This window comes from Muntiacus reevesi, chromosome 3, assembly GCF_963930625.1.
Source record: "Muntiacus reevesi chromosome 3, mMunRee1.1, whole genome shotgun sequence".
Taxonomy (NCBI): Eukaryota; Metazoa; Chordata; class Mammalia; order Artiodactyla; family Cervidae; genus Muntiacus; species Muntiacus reevesi.
Genome location: NC_089251.1, coordinates 839505 through 856574, shown reverse-complemented (window position 1 = coordinate 856574; position 17070 = coordinate 839505). Strand labels below are relative to the sequence as shown.

The 17070-nt window shown below is 62.6% G+C and overlaps 2 protein-coding genes across 5 annotated transcripts; one reads left to right on the top strand and one right to left on the bottom strand.

Annotated features, from left to right (window-relative positions):
• Positions 1-3304: 3304 nt before the first annotated feature.
• On the bottom strand, positions 3305-9898 carry PIERCE1 (piercer of microtubule wall 1). 4 transcript variants are annotated; one of them, XM_065927091.1, is made up of 4 exons: positions 9585-9898; positions 8945-9303; positions 7889-7967; positions 3305-4866 (listed from the first exon to the last, which is right to left on the bottom strand). In XM_065927091.1, exons 2-4 carry the CDS (start codon positions 9085-9087, stop codon positions 4681-4683), a joined length of 408 nt encoding a protein of 135 aa, XP_065783163.1. In that variant the 5' UTR covers positions 9088-9303; positions 9585-9898; the 3' UTR covers positions 3305-4680. The 4 variants fall into 4 exon arrangements, with proteins under 4 accessions (XP_065783163.1, XP_065783162.1, XP_065783161.1 ...); XM_065927090.1 differs by having other exon boundaries at positions 3308-4869; positions 8945-9109; XM_065927089.1 differs by having other exon boundaries at positions 3309-4869.
• A 120-nt stretch (positions 9899-10018) lies between these two features.
• MRPS2 (mitochondrial ribosomal protein S2) lies at positions 10019-13277 on the top strand. The gene is made up of 4 exons (XM_065928043.1): positions 10019-10117; positions 10248-10343; positions 10785-10914; positions 12227-13277. The coding sequence occupies exons 1-4, from the start codon at positions 10078-10080 to the stop codon at positions 12825-12827; spliced, it is 867 nt and encodes a 288-aa protein (XP_065784115.1). The 5' UTR covers positions 10019-10077; the 3' UTR covers positions 12828-13277.
• Positions 13278-17070: the final 3793 nt, after the last annotated feature.

Below are 17070 nucleotides of genomic sequence, written 5' to 3'. Positions count from 1 at the left end.
ATCCCTGGTCCGGGAAGATTCCACACGCCGAGGGCCGCCTGAGCCCAGGCTCCACAACTACTGACCCTAGGTGCCTAAAGCCTGTGCCTCCCAGCAAGAGAAACCACAGAAACGGGAGCCCACGCGCCTCAGCTAGAGAAAGCCCGCACACAGCAACGCAGGCCCGGCACAGCCAGAACTAGGCAATTTCCTTTAAGTGGGGCGCTGCCGTTGGGGCGGCGGGAGCACGGCTGAGGAGTGACGGCCTCATCTGCAGCCCCAGTCCAGCTCCTCCGCTGGCCCCAGCCCCACCTCGCATCCGTGGGTCCCAGCGCTCTGGGTGGCCGATGCGCCCCCGCCCATGGGAAGACGCTGGGGCGGGCGTGTGGCCAGAGCAGGTCGAAAGTCCCGAGACCAGCAGGGGAGGGCTTCCCTGCTGGCCCGGTGGTCACAAATCCGCCTCCCAGGGCGGGGGACACAGGGCCACTCCCTGGTCTGGGGGGATCCCGCCTGTCACGGAGCAACTAAGCCCGGGCTCCACGGCTGCCGAGCCTGAGCTCTGGAGCCCGGGAACCGCAGCGACACACCCGAGGGCCCCGGAGCTGGTGCTCAGCAAGAGAAGCCACGCGCGGCAAGGAGGGAGCAGCCCCCGCTCCCCGCGACGGGAGTGAGGCCCGCACGGCAACGAAGACCCCGCGCAGCCAGAAGGAAAAGACTTAAGGGGGGGGCCCTACAGAGAGGTCCGACCCCGAGGGCCCCTCTCGCTTCCCAGTGGAGGGAGGAGGCTGCGTGCTGGCCACAGGCTCATTCCCCGTAACGCAAAGCGGGGGAGACCCGATTGTGGAGGTCCGCTGCTCTGGGTTTCTGCAAGAACCACCCCAGGTCAGAGGTCCTAACACAGCAGGAGTGGAGTGGGAGGAGGGGAGAGCCCCGGGGGTGAGCGTCCGATGCTCACCACCCGCCCGTCCGCACAGAGGACAGGGTCTTCCTCGAGAGAAGTCACTCCCAGGTTTGCTGCTCAGAGTCCGACCGAGTTGTCAGCAGGTTTTCCCAAGCGGAGACACACGCGCGGAGCCTGGACACCCAGGCACTGAGTTTAGTTGCTCTTTTTAATTACGGTTGCTATTTCGGCTCTGCTGGGCCTCCCTTGCTGCGTACCGGCTTCCTCTGGTGGCGGCGAGCGGAGTCTGCCCTGGTCACGGTGCTCCGGGTCCTCACTGCGGTGGCCTCTCCTGCTGTGGAGCTGGGCTCCAGGTGTGCCGGCTCAGTCACCGCGGCTCCCAGCTTAGGTGCTCCGTGGCGTGCGGGAGCCTCCTGAACCACAGATGCGACCCTTGCGCCCTGCGTTGGCAGGCAGAGCCCTAACCACTAGACCGCCAGCAACACCCCGGACGCTCAGCGTAAACACCAGCGCTTCATCTGCTCATCTAGGAAGCACTGCCACCTTGATCCCACCCCTTCCCCAAAATTCACTTAAGGGCCGGTGTAGACGGGGACAAACAGCAACAAATGCCACCCTCGCTGTCTGCAGACCTCCTCCAGGCCAGCGCCGGGCAATGCCGGGGAGGAAGATACATTATTTGTATTTTGAATCTTTGAGATCTCTGCTGTGTTGTGTGCTGGACAGAGGGGTTTGTCTTCCCAACATCAACATATTTTACTATGCATTTGAAACCATTTATTCTAATTAACTATAAATAAAAGATGAAATATCACTGAATAAAAATAGGGAAACACATGAAAATACACTTCTGGAGTAAGAAGTTCCTGGTTTTAGGCCGACTCAGCAGCTAAATTAAGCGATGAGAAAAGTGCCGTGAAAGTGTCAACGTTTCATTTAAGAGTGTAGCAGAGAGGCCAGATACAGCATCTCCTGAGTGGAGACAGGGTTTCTCTATGGCCGTGCAGTTGATGTAATAATCAGCGGAAACTGGTGTTTCTTACCCTAAGTGTTTCGATCCCCTTTCCTGTAATTGCTCTGATTAGATTTAAGATTTTGAAAGATCTCAGCACAGCGGTCAGAAATGTGATTTTTTTCCATTTTTCAACCAACCATTCTATGTGCTGTTACCCCGGATAGAAGGCACGGGCTTGTGCCGTAAGATCATCCTGTCAAAAAAAAGAAAAAAAAGATCATCCTGTCAATCTAAACTCTTTTCCCTTCCCTCAGCACATAAAGACTGCAGTCTGAAAGTATGCTAAAAGGATAAAGCTCATGGTAATCACTGGAGTTCCTCTATGACCCACGCAAAGCTAGGAAGTCAGGGGGGCTCTGTGGGGTCCGACGCCGATGACCTTGTCCCTCCCAGGACCCTCCCCGCTCCACCGCCAAGGCAGGGGCCCAGGGCCTGCGACAGGGCAGCCCCTCTGGTCCCTAACTCCCCATCCACAGAGGGAGGTGGAGTAAGACCGCTGCAGGCGCGAGCATCGGCTGAGGCGACACCGGCCCAGCCCTTTGAAAACCGTGAGACAGCAGATGGGTGGGAGGCCCGTGGCTGACGGGCGGCTCGCAGGGGCCCAGCCCCAGGAGGCGTGCGGACCGGGAACTGGAGCCGGAGGCGGTGGGTGACTTCTCGGGAAGACGGGTACGTGCGTGATACAAAAGGTCCTCCACCTTTCCAGACATTTATTCACTGTACAGTCTAACTCCCCATTAACTCATTAGCAACTGGTTCAGAAACGCTGGTGACCGGCTGTGAGGATGAATGAAAGCACCGCACCGCCGGACCCTGATGCCAGCACTAACTCGCTGAAGTTCACCGGCGCGCTCGGCACCTCCTGGGTCTGTGGACGTCGGCTCGACTCACCGGCCCAGCCTGGGCCCCGGCCGTCGCACGCTGTCCTGCCCCGGAGTGCCCTGCTCACGGTCAAGGCTGCGGGCAGACAGTCCCGGGCCGGACGGCCGCGTCCACCCTGAGCACTCAGCGTTCCCGGCCAGCGCAAAGGAAGCGATGCTCCTCTTCCGTGGAGCTTCAGAACTGGACTGATATGCGCTCTTTTTATCCCCCCTTTTGTATTTCAACAGAGGTAGAATGCAGAAGCATTCTGAGTATTTTGCTATTTTTGGTGACAAGCTGTGAAAAACGCATTTTCAGCTTGATGCCTGGAGTCTGTGCTGGTTTTCCAGCAGAGGAGAAGGATGTGACCTATCAGTAGACCCTGGCTCCAGCCTCAGCTTTGTATCGCTTCAATTCAAGGGGCTGATTTTCTCTAGAAACCATTTCCACCGCAAATGGAACCTTAAGAATGTTGCTGAAATGCTTACTTTTGCTTCACAAAGTTTTTAATAAAGAGATAACCGGTCGCGGTATTTCGTTTCCTCCCAAATTCATACGTGAGTAAAAACTCTCTTTGTATAAAAACCTCAGTAAACAAGCAGCGTCAAGTCTTTAACCGTTTCGTCTCTCTGGTCCCAACACTTCCCAGGTTTCCTGCAGCGAGTGGTCATAAGGGAAGCGGGATCGATGTCTGGAACATACATGCTGTCGGAGAAAATGGTTTTAATGTCTAGCTACGTGGCTGCCTTGGGTCTTAGTTGTGGCAGATTTCTCGCTGCGGCCCGCGGGGTTTTTCGCAGACTCCGTAGCGCGGTGCGTGGGCTCACGGGTGGGGCGCACCAGATGGAACCCGATAGAATCCCCCGCACCGCGAGGCGGATTCTCAGCCACTGGGCCACCAGGGGGGCCCCCCAAAAGGCTCACTGAGGACGTCTAAGCGTAGTGAACGCTGATTGAGAGGTCAGCGCACAGAGACAGACACCCGCTCCACGCAGTCACCGCTCAGAGGCGCAGGCGCGTCCGACTCTCTGCAGCCCCACGGCCGTAGCCCGCCAGGCTCCCGTCCGCGGGGTTTCTCAAGCAAGAATCCCTTTCCTCCTCCTGTGCATCTTCCCGGCTCGGGGGTCACACCCGCGGCCCTTACCCCTCTCGCGTGGGCAGGATTCTCTACCACTGAGCCCCACCTGGGAAGCCCCGTGTGGTTATCACCCCCACCAACGGTCTTCCCTGGGTGAACACCAAGGAGGGAGCCCCATGCACACACCGCCCCTCAGCAGCAAGCCAGCCTTCTTTCTGCCTCCGCCTGGGCCTTGCTCGAGGCCAGGGAGTGCTCAGAGTCACTCCTTGCTCGTGGCCAGGGAGTGCCCAGTGGCCAGGGGGTGCCCAGGGTCGCTCTGAGCCTGGCCTGGGCTCTCCCGGTCTCGCCTGGAGCATTCCCCGCTCCAGGGAGCCCTCCCCGCTCCAGGGAGGCCCTGTTCCCTCACCCGACTCTCATCCACACCCTGGGCAGGTGATCCGACCCTCCCACCGTGCCCCAGCGGGCTACTTGAGAACAGAAAAACCCCACAATCTGTCATGAGGATAAAAACAAAGATGCATCCCGGTTAAGACGCAGGCGGAGCGCTCCAGGCATTCCCAGCATCCAGGCCGAGCTCGGGGTCTCGGGACGCCCAGTACCCTGCGCCTGGATCGCAGATGACTCAGGAACCGAGGACGTGGCAAGATTTTTAATGGAAAGTCAAGCCATCGGCTCTTTCGTCTCAGGTGTAAAACAGAGAAAGCAGAGCATCGCCGCCCCATCTGCCGGCTGATCTAGAGAGGAGAGGAAAGGTGTTTTCGGGGAAGTCTCGAAGTGCGTCCCTTTATGATGGGGCGAACCACCAAGGACTGGGGCAGACAGCCGTCCAGAGCAGCCGGGAGCCCCTCAGTCACAGATGGACGGCCTGCAGACTCTGTAGCTGGGGTGGAAGTTGAGCCGGTCGTAGGAGGTGATGCAGTTGTCGGGACCCGTCACGATGCTCTTCTCCATGTAGACATTGAGCGTGTTGTTCTGGAACATTCCACCTGCTGCAACTTGTCTGGAAAACTTATATGAATTTGGATAAAACACCTTCTGGAAGTGAGAAGGGGACACTGGGATCAGTAACTCTCGAGCAGTCAGTCATCCCGCACGTTTGGAAGACAGACAAGGATTTGTGAGAAAATGTCGTTCCTAAAACTAGAAAACAGAGAGGCCGGGGGGGCGGGAGGGGGCGGGTGTGCAGAACGCCCTCGTTTGCCCTTGGACTTCCCGGGAGACTCTGCCTGCGATGACGGAGACCCAGGTGCAACCCCTGGGTCGGGAAGATCCCCTGGAGGAGCGCATGGTGACTCACTCCAGCCTGCTTGCCGGGAGACTCCCAGGGACAGAGGAGCCTGGCGGGCTGCAGTCCGTGGGGTCACAAGAGCCAGACACGACTGAGCGACTGAACCACCTCGGCCGCCCCAGTTTACGCCTAATGCCGGGGGGTCATGGCGAACGGTGCCGCCCTCCGCCGTCACGTGGATTGTAACACCCGGGCGAGGCACCGCCATCCCGGCCCCAAGCCGTCCCCAGCTCTGCTTCTGCCAATTAGGGCAAGTTACTGGACGTCTCTGAGCCTGAGCTTTCTGTGGAAAAGAAATGACCTACTCAGGTTTCAGCCCTGACAGGGAATCAGACTCTTTCGCAGAACCTTAGAACCACTCCGAGGGCCCCACCCCACCGGGGCTCGGGAGGGGCTGCCCTCAAGAGGCGGGGTTGCCGTGTGGGCACCCGGGGTGGCGGTCATTTCAGCAACCCAGCATCGCCAGGTGACCTGGGGGTCTCTGATGGAAGGGGTCTGGAGCACTGTGGGACAGGCGACCTGTTCTAGAGTCCCCCTGTGTCAAGAAGGTCACCTGACATTCTGTCTCAACAGGAAGCAAATGCGAAGAAACACGGCCTTCGGTGGGTTTTGGAGGTCTTTGGCTGTTCTGTGTGTGTGAGTTTTTGCTGTTTTGTGTTTGGTTTTGCTTTGTTGGTTTTCGGAGGTTTCATGGGCCATGCCGTGCAGCCTGCAGGACCTCAGTTCCTCAACCAGGGATGGAACTCTCGACCCCTGCAATGCACGCACGCGGTCCTAACCCCTAGGCCGCCAGGGCGTGCCCAGTGCATTTATTTCCCAGAGCAGCAGCTCCCCTGCAGCACACACAGCTGCCGCGGCGTGTGCGTCTCTTAGCGCAGCGCCTAGAACGGCTGAGCCGCTGTGGGCGGGTGCCCATTAACCGAGGCCCACACACTCGGGCCCACTTTCCGAGCGGTACACTCGGGGCTGTAACAAAGGAACGAGGAATGACACGCATCCACCATTACAGCGTCAGGAAGAATAGTTTCCTTCAGTATATGCTGTAAAGCGCAAAACACGCATGTTTATTTTCTGTTCCTACACGGGAAGGAAACAGTCCTGCTCGCCGAGTCCGGCGGCCACACTCAGGCCAGGAAACTGGAGACCAGGCTCCAGACACAGCAGCTCGACCGTCAGCAGGAAAAGCTCCTTCTAAACTTGCCTCGTGAGAACCCCATGCTTCACCCCACTGCCTCTGCCTCGAGAGACCAGCAAATGGCCTTTTCACGAAAGCCAAACATCCGGGCCTGTGTTGGTGAGCATGCTGGTCTTCTGCATGGAAATACCTGATCCCTTGGCTTTCGAAGCAAGACCTTTAGTGCTCTGGAAACTTTCTAAGTAAACAATCTCTTTTTTGTTAAAAGCTGTACTCCCTCACGCAAAACAACTAAAGAAGCGATTATCCAGATCTTTTAAAATGAGGAATATCTGGGGGCTCAGTGGGAGAGAATCCGCCTGCCACTGCAGGAGACATGGGTTCGCTCTCCGGTCCAGAAAGACCCCACACGCCTCAGAGCAATCGAGCCCGTGATCCACAACTACTGAGCCTGTGCCTAGAGCCCGTGGGCCGCATCGAGAGGGGCTGCCGCCGTGAGAAGCCCCCACAGCACCACCCAGAGCAGCCCCCGCTCGCCGCAACCAGAGAAAAGTCCGTGTGGCAACAAGGGTCCAGCACAGTCTAAGTCAAATACATAAACCACAGTTAGCTTTAAAAAATGAGGAATATTTTGGAAAAAAACCAACATGGCCCCCCAAGCAGATGGCCCGCTGTCTGGGGTCCCCAGGGGTGGCTCACACCAGCCCACCAGCCCTTCTCGTGGCGCAGCAGGGCCGTCGGAGGGCTCGAGGAGGCCCCTTGCCATGTGAAGTCGATCAAAAAGGGCTCAGGTTCCCCAAAGGTGCACGAACTCCCGTCCTTTTGGAATCTGAGCTTTCATCATCCAGTGCTGCCTCTTAGGGTCACAGTTTAATCTCATAAAATAAGGTATCACTCCAATATGAAAGCAGTTCTTCATTTATTTGCCTCAAAACCTACTGCCTATAAGAGCTGGCTCGTTGTACGAGTGAATGGGGCCAGTCCTTTGGGATGTTGGAAACCAGGGTACGGGCTTCCCCGGCGGCTCAGCTGGTACAGACGCCGCCAACCAACACAGGAGACACAAAAGACACGGGTTGGATCTCTGGGTTGGAAAGATCTCCTGGAGGAGGAAATGACAACCTGCTCCAGTATATTCTTGCAAGCAAAATTCCAAAGACAGAAGAGCCTGGCAGGCTACAGTCAATAGGGTCCCAAAGAGTTGGACACAGCTGGGCAAACACATGCACGCAAACAAGCCTACCATGCCGCTTTCCCAACCTTAGAAATGGTTTGCTAAATGCAGTCCTTCGTTTATTTCTACCCTGTCCCTGTTCCAAAAGGATTTGAGGTGACCCCTTTCCATTTGTGATGTTGGAACTCCGGGACACACACACACCGTACACAGCCACGCCCACACACTCACACACACACATACTGACACACTCACACACACACACACACCATACACACTCACACACACACACATACTGACACACACACACACATACTCACACACACATACACACATACCCACGCACGTGCGCGCACACACACACACACACACACACACCCACGCCCACACACTCACACACACACACACATACTCACACACACACACACCCCAGCGCCCTTCCGTGCCTCCTCCTTACCGGCATCTCGTGCACGGTGGGGGCTCTGCTCCCATAAGCTTGGTTGCTGGTCCTGTACACTGAGAGGGGCTCCTTGGTCCTGACAGATGAGAAGAACACTTTATTTTCCACTCATTTGCTCTAAGCTTGCCCAAGCCACAGCTTTACCATATTCGGTTGACAGAGCTTTGTAGGCACACGATGCAGCCGTGAACCTGGGCTCCTGTGGGGTGCAGGGCTGGCCTTCCTGGCAGGTTCGTTCAGCCTCCCTTGACCCCTCTGCTGACCTCTGCCAAAGCCTAAACAACTCCCAGGTGGGAAGTGCTGGCTCTCAGCCCCAGCAAGACCTGGGCCCATGCTGTCATTTCCCGGGTGGGTGTGTAAGTTGGGATCTGTGACTCAGCCTCCAGACCTGGGTGGGGGGACTGGGGGGGGCCGCCCCTCCACTTCTGAGCCTCCAGGAGAAATTGTTCCTGCCGTCTCCAGCCCTGATATCAGCTAGTGGTACAGCAGTGTAACCGCGGGGCTGTGGGCTCTGACACCCCAGCTCTGCCTCATACTAACTGTGGGCAAGAGCGTATCTTTCTACCTCCCAGCTTCGTTTCCCTGCTGGGAAATGAAGATGCTAACAGAGCCGATCCCGGGGGCTTCTAGAGGGACTGAGTGGGGGTCAGGAAAGGCGCGCAGCCTGCGTCTTAGAGCCCGCAGGGCGCGCGCCCTTCGGCAGTCGGGTGACGGACGCGTCGCCCGCGCATCTCCAGCAGACCGGCTCTCTCCTCCGGGACAGGACAGCAGGCTGGCCTCGCCCTAGGGGTGTGGCTGCGATCGGCCCGCGGGCTGCCTTTCCCCGGACACGCCCCGCCCACCGCCCGAGCCGGAGGCCCGCTGCCTCCACCTGCACCTCCCGCCCCGTGATGGTGATCCGCTGACCCCGCTTTTGACTCAGGGTCAGGCTGGGGCCTGTGGGCTGAGCCGAGCGCAGGCCCAGCTGGGCACCCGGCTGCCCGCCGGACCAGGAGCACTGGTCTTTCCTGCTTGCACGCAAGGCGGACCCTGAGCGGACTCCCGGGTGCTCACCTGTAGCCCCGAAACCAGGCCGGGTTGTTGAACCTGGCCGGCAGGTCCTCGCTCACGCGGTAGCAGTCGCTGGTTTTCTCCGGCGGGGGCCCGGCCTTGGGCTCCTCTGGCTCCGCGCTCGCTTGGGGGTCCTCCTCCGACATCCCGCCTCGGTCGCCCCGAGCTCTGGGGGCGCAAAAGGAGCGGGCGGCGGAGCGGCGTCCTGTTACTAAGCAACGACCGGGCTACCCGATGCGCGGGCGGGGTCCTTAAAGGCGCCGCGACCCCCGGGCTGGAGCCTCCCCACACCCCCTTCGGCGGGTTGGGCAGAAGTCCGAGTTCTAGAAGCTTCCTTGGCGAGCTCCGCGGCCCTGGACTGGCTGTGAGAATAAGGAATCACTTGCTGGGGCCGCAGTGTGGAGGCCCCTGTGCTCTGGAGCCACCGGCGCGAACGCACGCCACGTTTCCCCAAATGCGGGACGGGTCTCGGGGCACCGGAGACCCCGGCCCGGGCTCATCAGGGGGGCTCGGTGCTCCGAGGCCGCTCTGCTGCGGGGACCCGGCGCTCACCGCGCGGGCAGGGCTGCGCCCTGACCTCCCCACCCCGCCGGCAGACCCTCCGGTACCCCGGGTCTGAGGCTGGACAGCACACCGGACTAACCTGATGGAGCCCTTCTAAGCCACACATTGCTGTAAGAACTGGCCGGGCGGGAGCGCGGCCCCGCTGCCCGGCGGGTCCCCACGGACAGCGTGGGGGCTCCTCGGCCGCCCGGCCCCGTGCAGGGAGGGGGCGAGGACGCCGGGACGCAGGGGACGGGGCGGGGAGACGGGCCCCCCGGCCCCGCGCCCGACCGGACCACGGGCCCTGGCCGCCACGCCCTCCCTGCGGTTCCGCCCGGGCGGGCCTGGGGTGCGGCTCCCCGAGGACCGCGCGCTCGGACCCGGGGAGGCCGGCGGGGGCGCGCCGGGCTTGGGGACGAGGCGGCGGCGGCGGCGCAGTGGCACCTCCGGGCCTGCGGGCGGCGCTGCGGCGAGAGCGGCGCGGGCCCCGGCGGGAGGAGGAGCCGCTCGTGCGGCCGCGCCGCCGGGCCCGTCGTGCGTGCGTGCGTCCCCCCGTCCGCGCGTCCCCCAGTCCGTCCGCCCGGACCCGCGCCATGGCGTCTGGCGCGGTGCTGTCCCGGCTGCTCGGCGCGGGTGAGGGGCCTGGGGTGGCGGGCGCGGCGGGGCCCTCTCCGGGGCCCGGGGGGCGGGCGCGGCGGGGCCCTCTCCGGGACCGGGGGGCGGGCCGCGCGGGGAGCGCGCCCTGAGTCCGCTGTCCGCGCAGGTGTCCGGGCGGCGCCCCGAGGCCGGGCCGCGCCGAGAGGCAGGACGCTGGGGAGCGCCGAGGCCGCCGCTGCCCCCGAGCCAGAGCGCGACAGCGGTAAGGGGGCCCTCGGCCCGGGGGTCGGGCGCCTTGGGTCTTCGTGCAGCCCCGGGGGGCGCGGGCCCGGGAGGGGGTGCGGGCCCGGGAGGGGGAGCCCCACGCGCCGCACGCGCTGCCAAGGCCTCTTGAGTTCCCGCCCCGCCACCGAGCGGGCCGAGGCCGGCGGGCCCCGAACTGCTACCTTGAGGGAGTTGTCTCTGCTGGCGGCCGTCGGGACCACGGGGGCCGCAGACACAGACATCAGCCGGCTTCCTCTTCGCCGGGTGAGGACGTGGCCCGGTTTACCCGGGAGCGGAGCCATGGTCAGATCCCGTCTCCCTCCCCCGAGCCTCCGCAGAAGGCCCCGGGGGCCCCCAGCACCTGCCGCCGCCCTCCGCAGGCCCCAGGCTCTGGGGTGCCGGGACCCAGGGCCTGCGTGCTCTCCACCTCCCCGCCCAGATCTCAGCGCCCGGATCCTGAGCGAGCCCCTCAAGCACTCCGACTTCTTTAACGTCAAGGAGCTGTTTTCCGTGAGAAGTCTCTTCAACGCACGGGTGCACCTGGGCCACAAAGCCGGCTGTCGGCACAGGTGAGCGTGGCCCCTGGTGGGTGTGGCTTGTCCAGGGCGCTTGGGGCCCCTGCCTTGAGGTCCAGGCCCCTCTTTTCAGCTTGTTTTCAGAGAGTGTACCCCCTTTTCTTTCGTATGAGATCGTGGAGCCCCCTGCAGGGACGGGTGCTTATTCTCAGAATCAGCTTGCTGCTCCCCCGCAAGCCCCCGTGGGGCTCATGGTCCTGGGCAGGGGCAGGCTGGCTGGTCCTGTAAGCTGGCAATGGACGGGGCCTGGCAAGGGCACCCTCTTCGAGGGACATCCCAGGGGCAGGTAGAGGAGCAGTGACTGGCCATCCTCTCAGGTGGCCGTTGTGAGGGCCAGGTTGAGTGGCGGGGGGGACGGGGGGACGGGGGAGGAAGGTGGCTGCAAGGAAGGGGGTGGCCGCTCCTTGCGCAGAGCCGCACAGTGGCTGAGCCTGGGGTGATGGGGGTGAGCCGAGCAGAGCAGGTGTCTGTATTCTTCACGTTAGAAGCTTAGGTCCCGAACGGGGTGACGCTTTGGCCCCCACAGTGTGATGTCACACAGGCACGCTCGGAAGAAGCAGGCTGGGCCGGGGCCACCACACCAGGGCCTCCAGAGGATGTGTGGGGCAGAGGAGGCCCTGGGAGGGGCCCAGGTGACCGGCGTCCCAGAGTCGGGGAGGAGGAGGGGCCAGGAAGTGAGAGGGTGCGCTGCTGGGGGTTCCTCCCGGAAGTCTCCTGCGCTGAGGGCGGCTGGGCCTGTGGGGCCTTGGGCAGCGTCTGTGGGGAGGACAGAATCCAGGCGGCAGTGAGCAGGAACGTGAACGGGGTGGGAGAAGACGAACACGAGGGGGCAGTCTTGCACCTGGCCCCTCTGCCCGGGGCCGGCCGGTCTGGGCCGCAGGGTTCCCCTCCGAGGCCTGGCTGGTTCCTGCTCCAGCGGCACCCCCGCCCTGCTGGTCCCCCGGCCCTGGGTGGTCTCCGTGGTAAAGCCATAATGACGAGGGTCGCCGCCAGACAGGCAGCCCTGGGCAGGACACCGGACGTCACGTGTGAGTGTCCAGACGTCCGTGTGGGGTCCCTTCTGTTAGGGTCACCACGTGACGAGGTGCAGGTTCAGAGAGTAGAGTCTTCTTGCCCAAGACGTGGACGCGGCCTGCAGCCCAGCCCCCTGACTGCCCCTGGAGTCACTCCTGGGGCGGGGTCCTCACTGTGTCGTCCCAGGGAAGGCCGCAGACGGTACCGGCCCCAGGAGGGTGGCGGGGAGCAGGATGAGCGAGGGCGGGGGAAGGTGGCCGCGGGCGGCTCACGCTGGCCGTGTGTCCGGCAGGTTCATGGAGCCGTACATCTTCGGGAGCCGCCTGGGCCAGGACATCATTGACCTGGAGCAGACGGCCGCACACCTGCAGCTGGCCCTGAACTTCACGGCCCACGTGGCCTACCGCGGGGGCGTCATCCTGTTTGTGAGCCGCGCCCGGCAGTTCTCACACCTGATCGAGAACACGGCCCGGAGCTGCGGCGAGTACGCCCACACGCGCTACTTCAAGGGCGGCCTGCTGACCAACGCGCCCCTCCTGCTGGGCCCCCAGGTCCGTCTGCCGGACCTCATCGTCTTCCTGCACACGCTCAACAACGTCTTTGAGCCCCACGTGGCCGTGAGGGACGCGGCCAAGATGAACATCCCCACCGTGGGCATCGTGGACACCAACTGCAACCCCTGCCTCATCACCTACCCCGTCCCGGGCAACGACGACTCGCCCCCGGCCGTGCAGCTCTACTGCCGGCTCTTCCAGACGGCAGTCACCCGGGCCAAGGAGAAGCGCCGGCAGCTCGAGGCCCTGTACCGGCTGCAGGGCGCCCCAGGCCCCCACCCGACCGACCCCGCTTCCCCGGGAGCGCAGGCCGGGCTGGGCCTGGGCGTTGCCCCCTGACCAGCTCGACCTCCTCCCAGATAAGGAGCAGCCTGTCCTGAGCTGGGCACGCCTCGCCCCACCAAGGTCCTGGGCGCCTCCAGGCCTTCCAGGCTTTGGGCCCCTGCTGCCAGGAATGCGCTCAGCAGCGGCCCGTCCCGGGGGTGACCTGGCCAGAGGCCTGTCCGAAAAGGACCGCTCGGAAAACACCGTGTCCCCGGAGCGTGAAGTGCTTGTGTCCACCTTGAGACAAGCCCCTTGTGTTCGGAGCGATCACACGGCAGGTCGACTCCACGACCCGGGTCGGGCTGCTGTCCGGTCGCCTGGTTTCAGGGGCTGTTTCGTAACGTTAGGTTGCAGGGTGAGCGGTTCAGAGGGTCCCATCTCGGCTGGCCAGGCTGAGCAAAGCAGACAGCATGGTTGCAACAGAAATAAAACCTGGATCCGGGCAGGGTGGGGCCCGGGCCCCTGGTCCTGTTCTGTGTGGTCTCTCTCCATCAGCGCCCACAGGGCGTGCAAGGCCCACCCCCGCCTTCGCCGCCGAGTCTGAGCTTCGGGTGGACCAGTGACTTGTGGCCGTGGGCTCAGCAGGGCGCGGAGGCCTCGTGACCCCCAGCTCCCTTGATGGGCCACCTCCGCGTGGGTGGGGGAGGGGGCCCCCTGTTCACAAAGACCACTCGATGCTCCTCACCGCGGGACCCCCCGGGCAGCACTTGCATCCCAGGACCCCACCCCAGGGCTCCCGGGAGACCTGACGCCCCAGGAACCTGTCTGCTGCCCGGGGTCTGGTGGGGTCGGCACAAGGTGGCCCTGCTGTGGATGGACACGCCCGCCCAGGAACCACGGGGGCAGGGAGACGACCCAGGGGCCCCTGTCCCTCGGGCGGGGGTGCACGGCGGAGGTCCCATTCGGAAGGTGAGGGAGTCGAGCGGCAGCCTGAAACCTGCTGACGGCAGGCGCTGCTTTAATCCAGGAACACGAAATGGAGACGTTCAGGGAGGTGAGCTGAGGGGCCCTCACGGGCCTTCCCACTGCAGAGCGCCTCCCTCACAGTGTGCGGGTGCGCATTTCCGAGCCCGTCTGTGTAGCTCTTCACGGACTGTTCCTCTGCGCCTGGGGACACCAGTGTGGGCAGCCGAGGCCCTTGGGGTAGGTGCGGCGTGAGGCAGCTCACTGGCCATAAACGGGCCTCCCCAGGGCAGAGGGTTCCCGCACCCTTCAGAAGCAGGCCGTCTAGGGAAGGCGACAGCGGGCAGGGTGGCGGGGGTCACATGGGGTCACGGACACCTGAGATGCGGGGCTGGCCTGGTTCTGCCCTGGGCTGGGCCTGGGCCGAGGGGAGCAGCCCTGCCTCCCCTGGAACCTGGGGCCCTGGGAGCCGCAGGCACGGGTGGCCACCCTGAGCAGGGGACTCGCCGGTCAGGCGGACACGGGTGAGCTGGACTGTCTAGGTGCGCAGGACCCGCAGGGAGGCATGGAGCCAGGGTGAGGGCCGGCCCGGGCCCCCCGGGGGGCTCAGTGGGGAGGGGGCGCGGAACAGGCTGCTGTCCTGGTCGGGGGTTGGCGTCCCACCGGTTGGCACAGCTGGTGGTACCTGTGCCTCTTCACAGCCGCCTCTGCGTACAGAGGCGTCCACCCAGCGGGACGGACCCCAGAGGGGCCGCCTGGAGACAGACCCTGAGAAGGGTCTGGCAATGAAGGCCCTCCCCTCCCGCTGCCCATCGGACCTGCTGTGACCAGCTGGTATCCTGGGCCCAGGAGAGCAGGGTCCAGGGGGACCTGGGGCCAGCGCGGGTGAGGCAGGCGCAGCCCACCACCAGCTGGGCCACAGAGGCTCGGGTGGGCGTGGGTGCAGAGCGGGTTCCAGAACCAGGCCTGGGCATCTGGGGGCAGACGCCACCTGGCCCTGCCCCCAGGTCCAACACAGACCTTCGCCTCCAGGGCCAGGCCCGACCCAAGGAGCCGGGCTCCCCCTCCACCCCGGCACCATCCACGCCTGGCTCTGGTGGTGTCCCGAGGTGGTTCTTTGCATTTGAGGACATGAGCTCGAGTATTCTTGCTCTGTTTGCTTTTTGACTTGTCCCTGTTTGTCTGAAAATGAGCCCCGTGTGTAAATGGATCCTTCCCGCACTTGGATGAGCCCCTCAGGGTGGGGGTGGGCACAGCAGACCCCCTGGAGGAACCGCTGGAGCAGCGGGTGCCCGCCTTCTGGGGAGCGACCCCTGCTACGTCACCAGCTCCCCATGCGCCTACGAGCCTTCCCCCCGCCCAGCAGGTCCTGGACCCGCTGTTCAAGAGGCGCACGCCCAGCGACCGCTGCGTGGCTTGGGGAAGTCTCTGAGCCTCAGTTTGTCCACATTGAAGCTGGGCGACGAGAAGCCAGACCTCACAGGGTGGTCAGGACCATCGGATGCGCGTGGACGGTGTGGCCTCGTGCCTGGCCCTGCGGAAAGGGCTCCTGGGGGACGGGGTGGTTTTCATTAGGCTTTTCCTCCCCCGTGAAGCTCTCTACCTCCAGCCCTGGCGCAGAGCTGTCTTCCCGTTCATAAAGGAAGGTCAGGATCCTGTCTCAGGGTCCCCTCCTGGGAGCAGCCGAAGCAGAGAGCCCCAGGGCCCCTCAGGTGTCTAAGGTGCTGGTTGGGGTTCATTCATTCAGCAAATCCGTACGCAGCGCCTACTGTGTGTGGCGTGGCCTCCCTGCCCTCCTGCGGTTCCCTTTTGGTGGCGGTCAGACAGTGAGTGGGGCTCCCCCAGGAGGGGAGATGTGGTCACGATGGACAGAGGCCTCCCTCCTGCCGAGACTGCCCGCCCCCGCTGCCGACCAGGCCTTGGCGTCCAGATGGGTGCGGTGAGCCCAGAAGCCCAGCCCCCAGGCGGGTGCCAGGGGAGGCCGAGAGGAAGGAAAGGCCAGGCCCCTGACTGCTGCCTGCCCGCCCCCGTGCTGTCTCCTCCATCCTGGGCACCTGGCTGGGCCAGGGCGCGGAGGACTCGTCAGTCCCCGAGCTTCCCTGCCTCAGGCAGCTGGTGGCCTCCATGCAGCTCAACACGCCCGGCTCCGACCTAGAGCACGCGGACCTCGGTGAGGGGGAGGCGGGCAGGGGGACACGGGGGTAGCAGAGACTGGCCTCAGACTGCCCGTGTGGGGACCGCCACCGGGGACCGCAGCCTGGGGCTTCTGGAAAAGGTGGCGGGATGTTTCCCATCTTTGGAAGGCAGGCTCTGGGTACCTGCTGCAGCGCCCGCACCTGCCGCCCGCCCGGAGACCAGCCTGCCCGTCACCCCCACCCCAGACTTCCCTGTCACTGTCTCTGTTTCTAACTTCATTATTTCATTTCCTATCATTTATGGTGTCTTTTTTGTTGTTTTCACTGTTTTATCTCTTAATCGGAGAATAATTGCAATATTGTGATGTTCTTGTCATGCATCAACGTGAGTTGGCCACAGGTACACACGTGTCCCCCTATCCTGAACCTGCCTCCCACCTCTCTCCCCACCCCATCCTTCCGGGTTGTCCCGGAGCACCAGCTTGGGTGCCCTGCTTCATGCACCCAACTCGCACTGGCCGTTGATTTTACATGTGCTAATGTGCATGTTTCAACGCCGTCCTCTCAAGCCATCCCACCCTCCTCTTCTCACAGAGTCCAAAAGTCTGCTCTTTACATCCGTGTCTCCTTTGCTGCCCTGCGTGTAGGATTGGCATTAACCATCTTGCTCAATTCTGTGTATATGCATTAATACACAGTATTATGTCTTCACATAAGCAAGTCTTTTTTTATTTTAAATTGTGCACTTCTGGAGCGTGGAGGACGTTCACAGCCTACAGCTCTCCCCACGGCCGCAGGCGGACGGACTTCCTCCCGAGAAGGGAGCCCTGACCCAAGGCGCTCACGCCCCCCCCCCATTCCCCCCCCTGGCCCCAGTCCTAAGCTGCTTCTGTCTCTCTCTTGCCTGGCTCTGGGTGTTTCCTGTGAACAGATTCATGCCAGGTCGCTTTTTGTATCAGCCACATATTTCAAGAGGGGAGTAGTTAATTTTTGTTTTCTTTTTTAATTGGAAGTAGCATTTTTGTCATATGAAAGGGAAATTTCAGGTGAGTTAAAGATGAGATGCATAAATTGAAATCTGTTTTGTAAATATCTATGTTATCTCAGTGTAGAGACCCCTGCTCTAAGCATGGCCCCAGAGCCGGAAGACAGAGGGAAGCTCCTGGCTCCTCCTGCGGCCAGACAGACAGACATGCAGAGAGCTGGGAGGACAGACCGCA

Coding starts and splice junctions, on each gene's coding strand:
- PIERCE1 (XM_065927090.1), bottom strand. CDS start 9,087: ATGTCGGAGGAGGACCCCCAAGCGAGCGCGGAGCCAGAGGAGCCCAAG. Junction 7,968..8,944: donor GCCTGGTTTCGGGGCTACAG/GTGAGCACCCGG, acceptor CTCATCTGTCAG/GACCAAGGAGCCCCTCTCAG. Junction 4,870..7,888: donor CCACCGTGCACGAGATGCCG/GTAAGGAGGAGG, acceptor TCTCACTTCCAG/AAGGTGTTTTATCCAAATTC.
- MRPS2 (XM_065928043.1), top strand. CDS start 10,078: ATGGCGTCTGGCGCGGTGCTGTCCCGGCTGCTCGGCGCGG. Junction 10,118..10,247: donor GTCCCGGCTGCTCGGCGCGG/GTGAGGGGCCTG, acceptor CTGTCCGCGCAG/GTGTCCGGGCGGCGCCCCGA. Junction 10,915..12,226: donor AAAGCCGGCTGTCGGCACAG/GTGAGCGTGGCC, acceptor TGTGTCCGGCAG/GTTCATGGAGCCGTACATCT.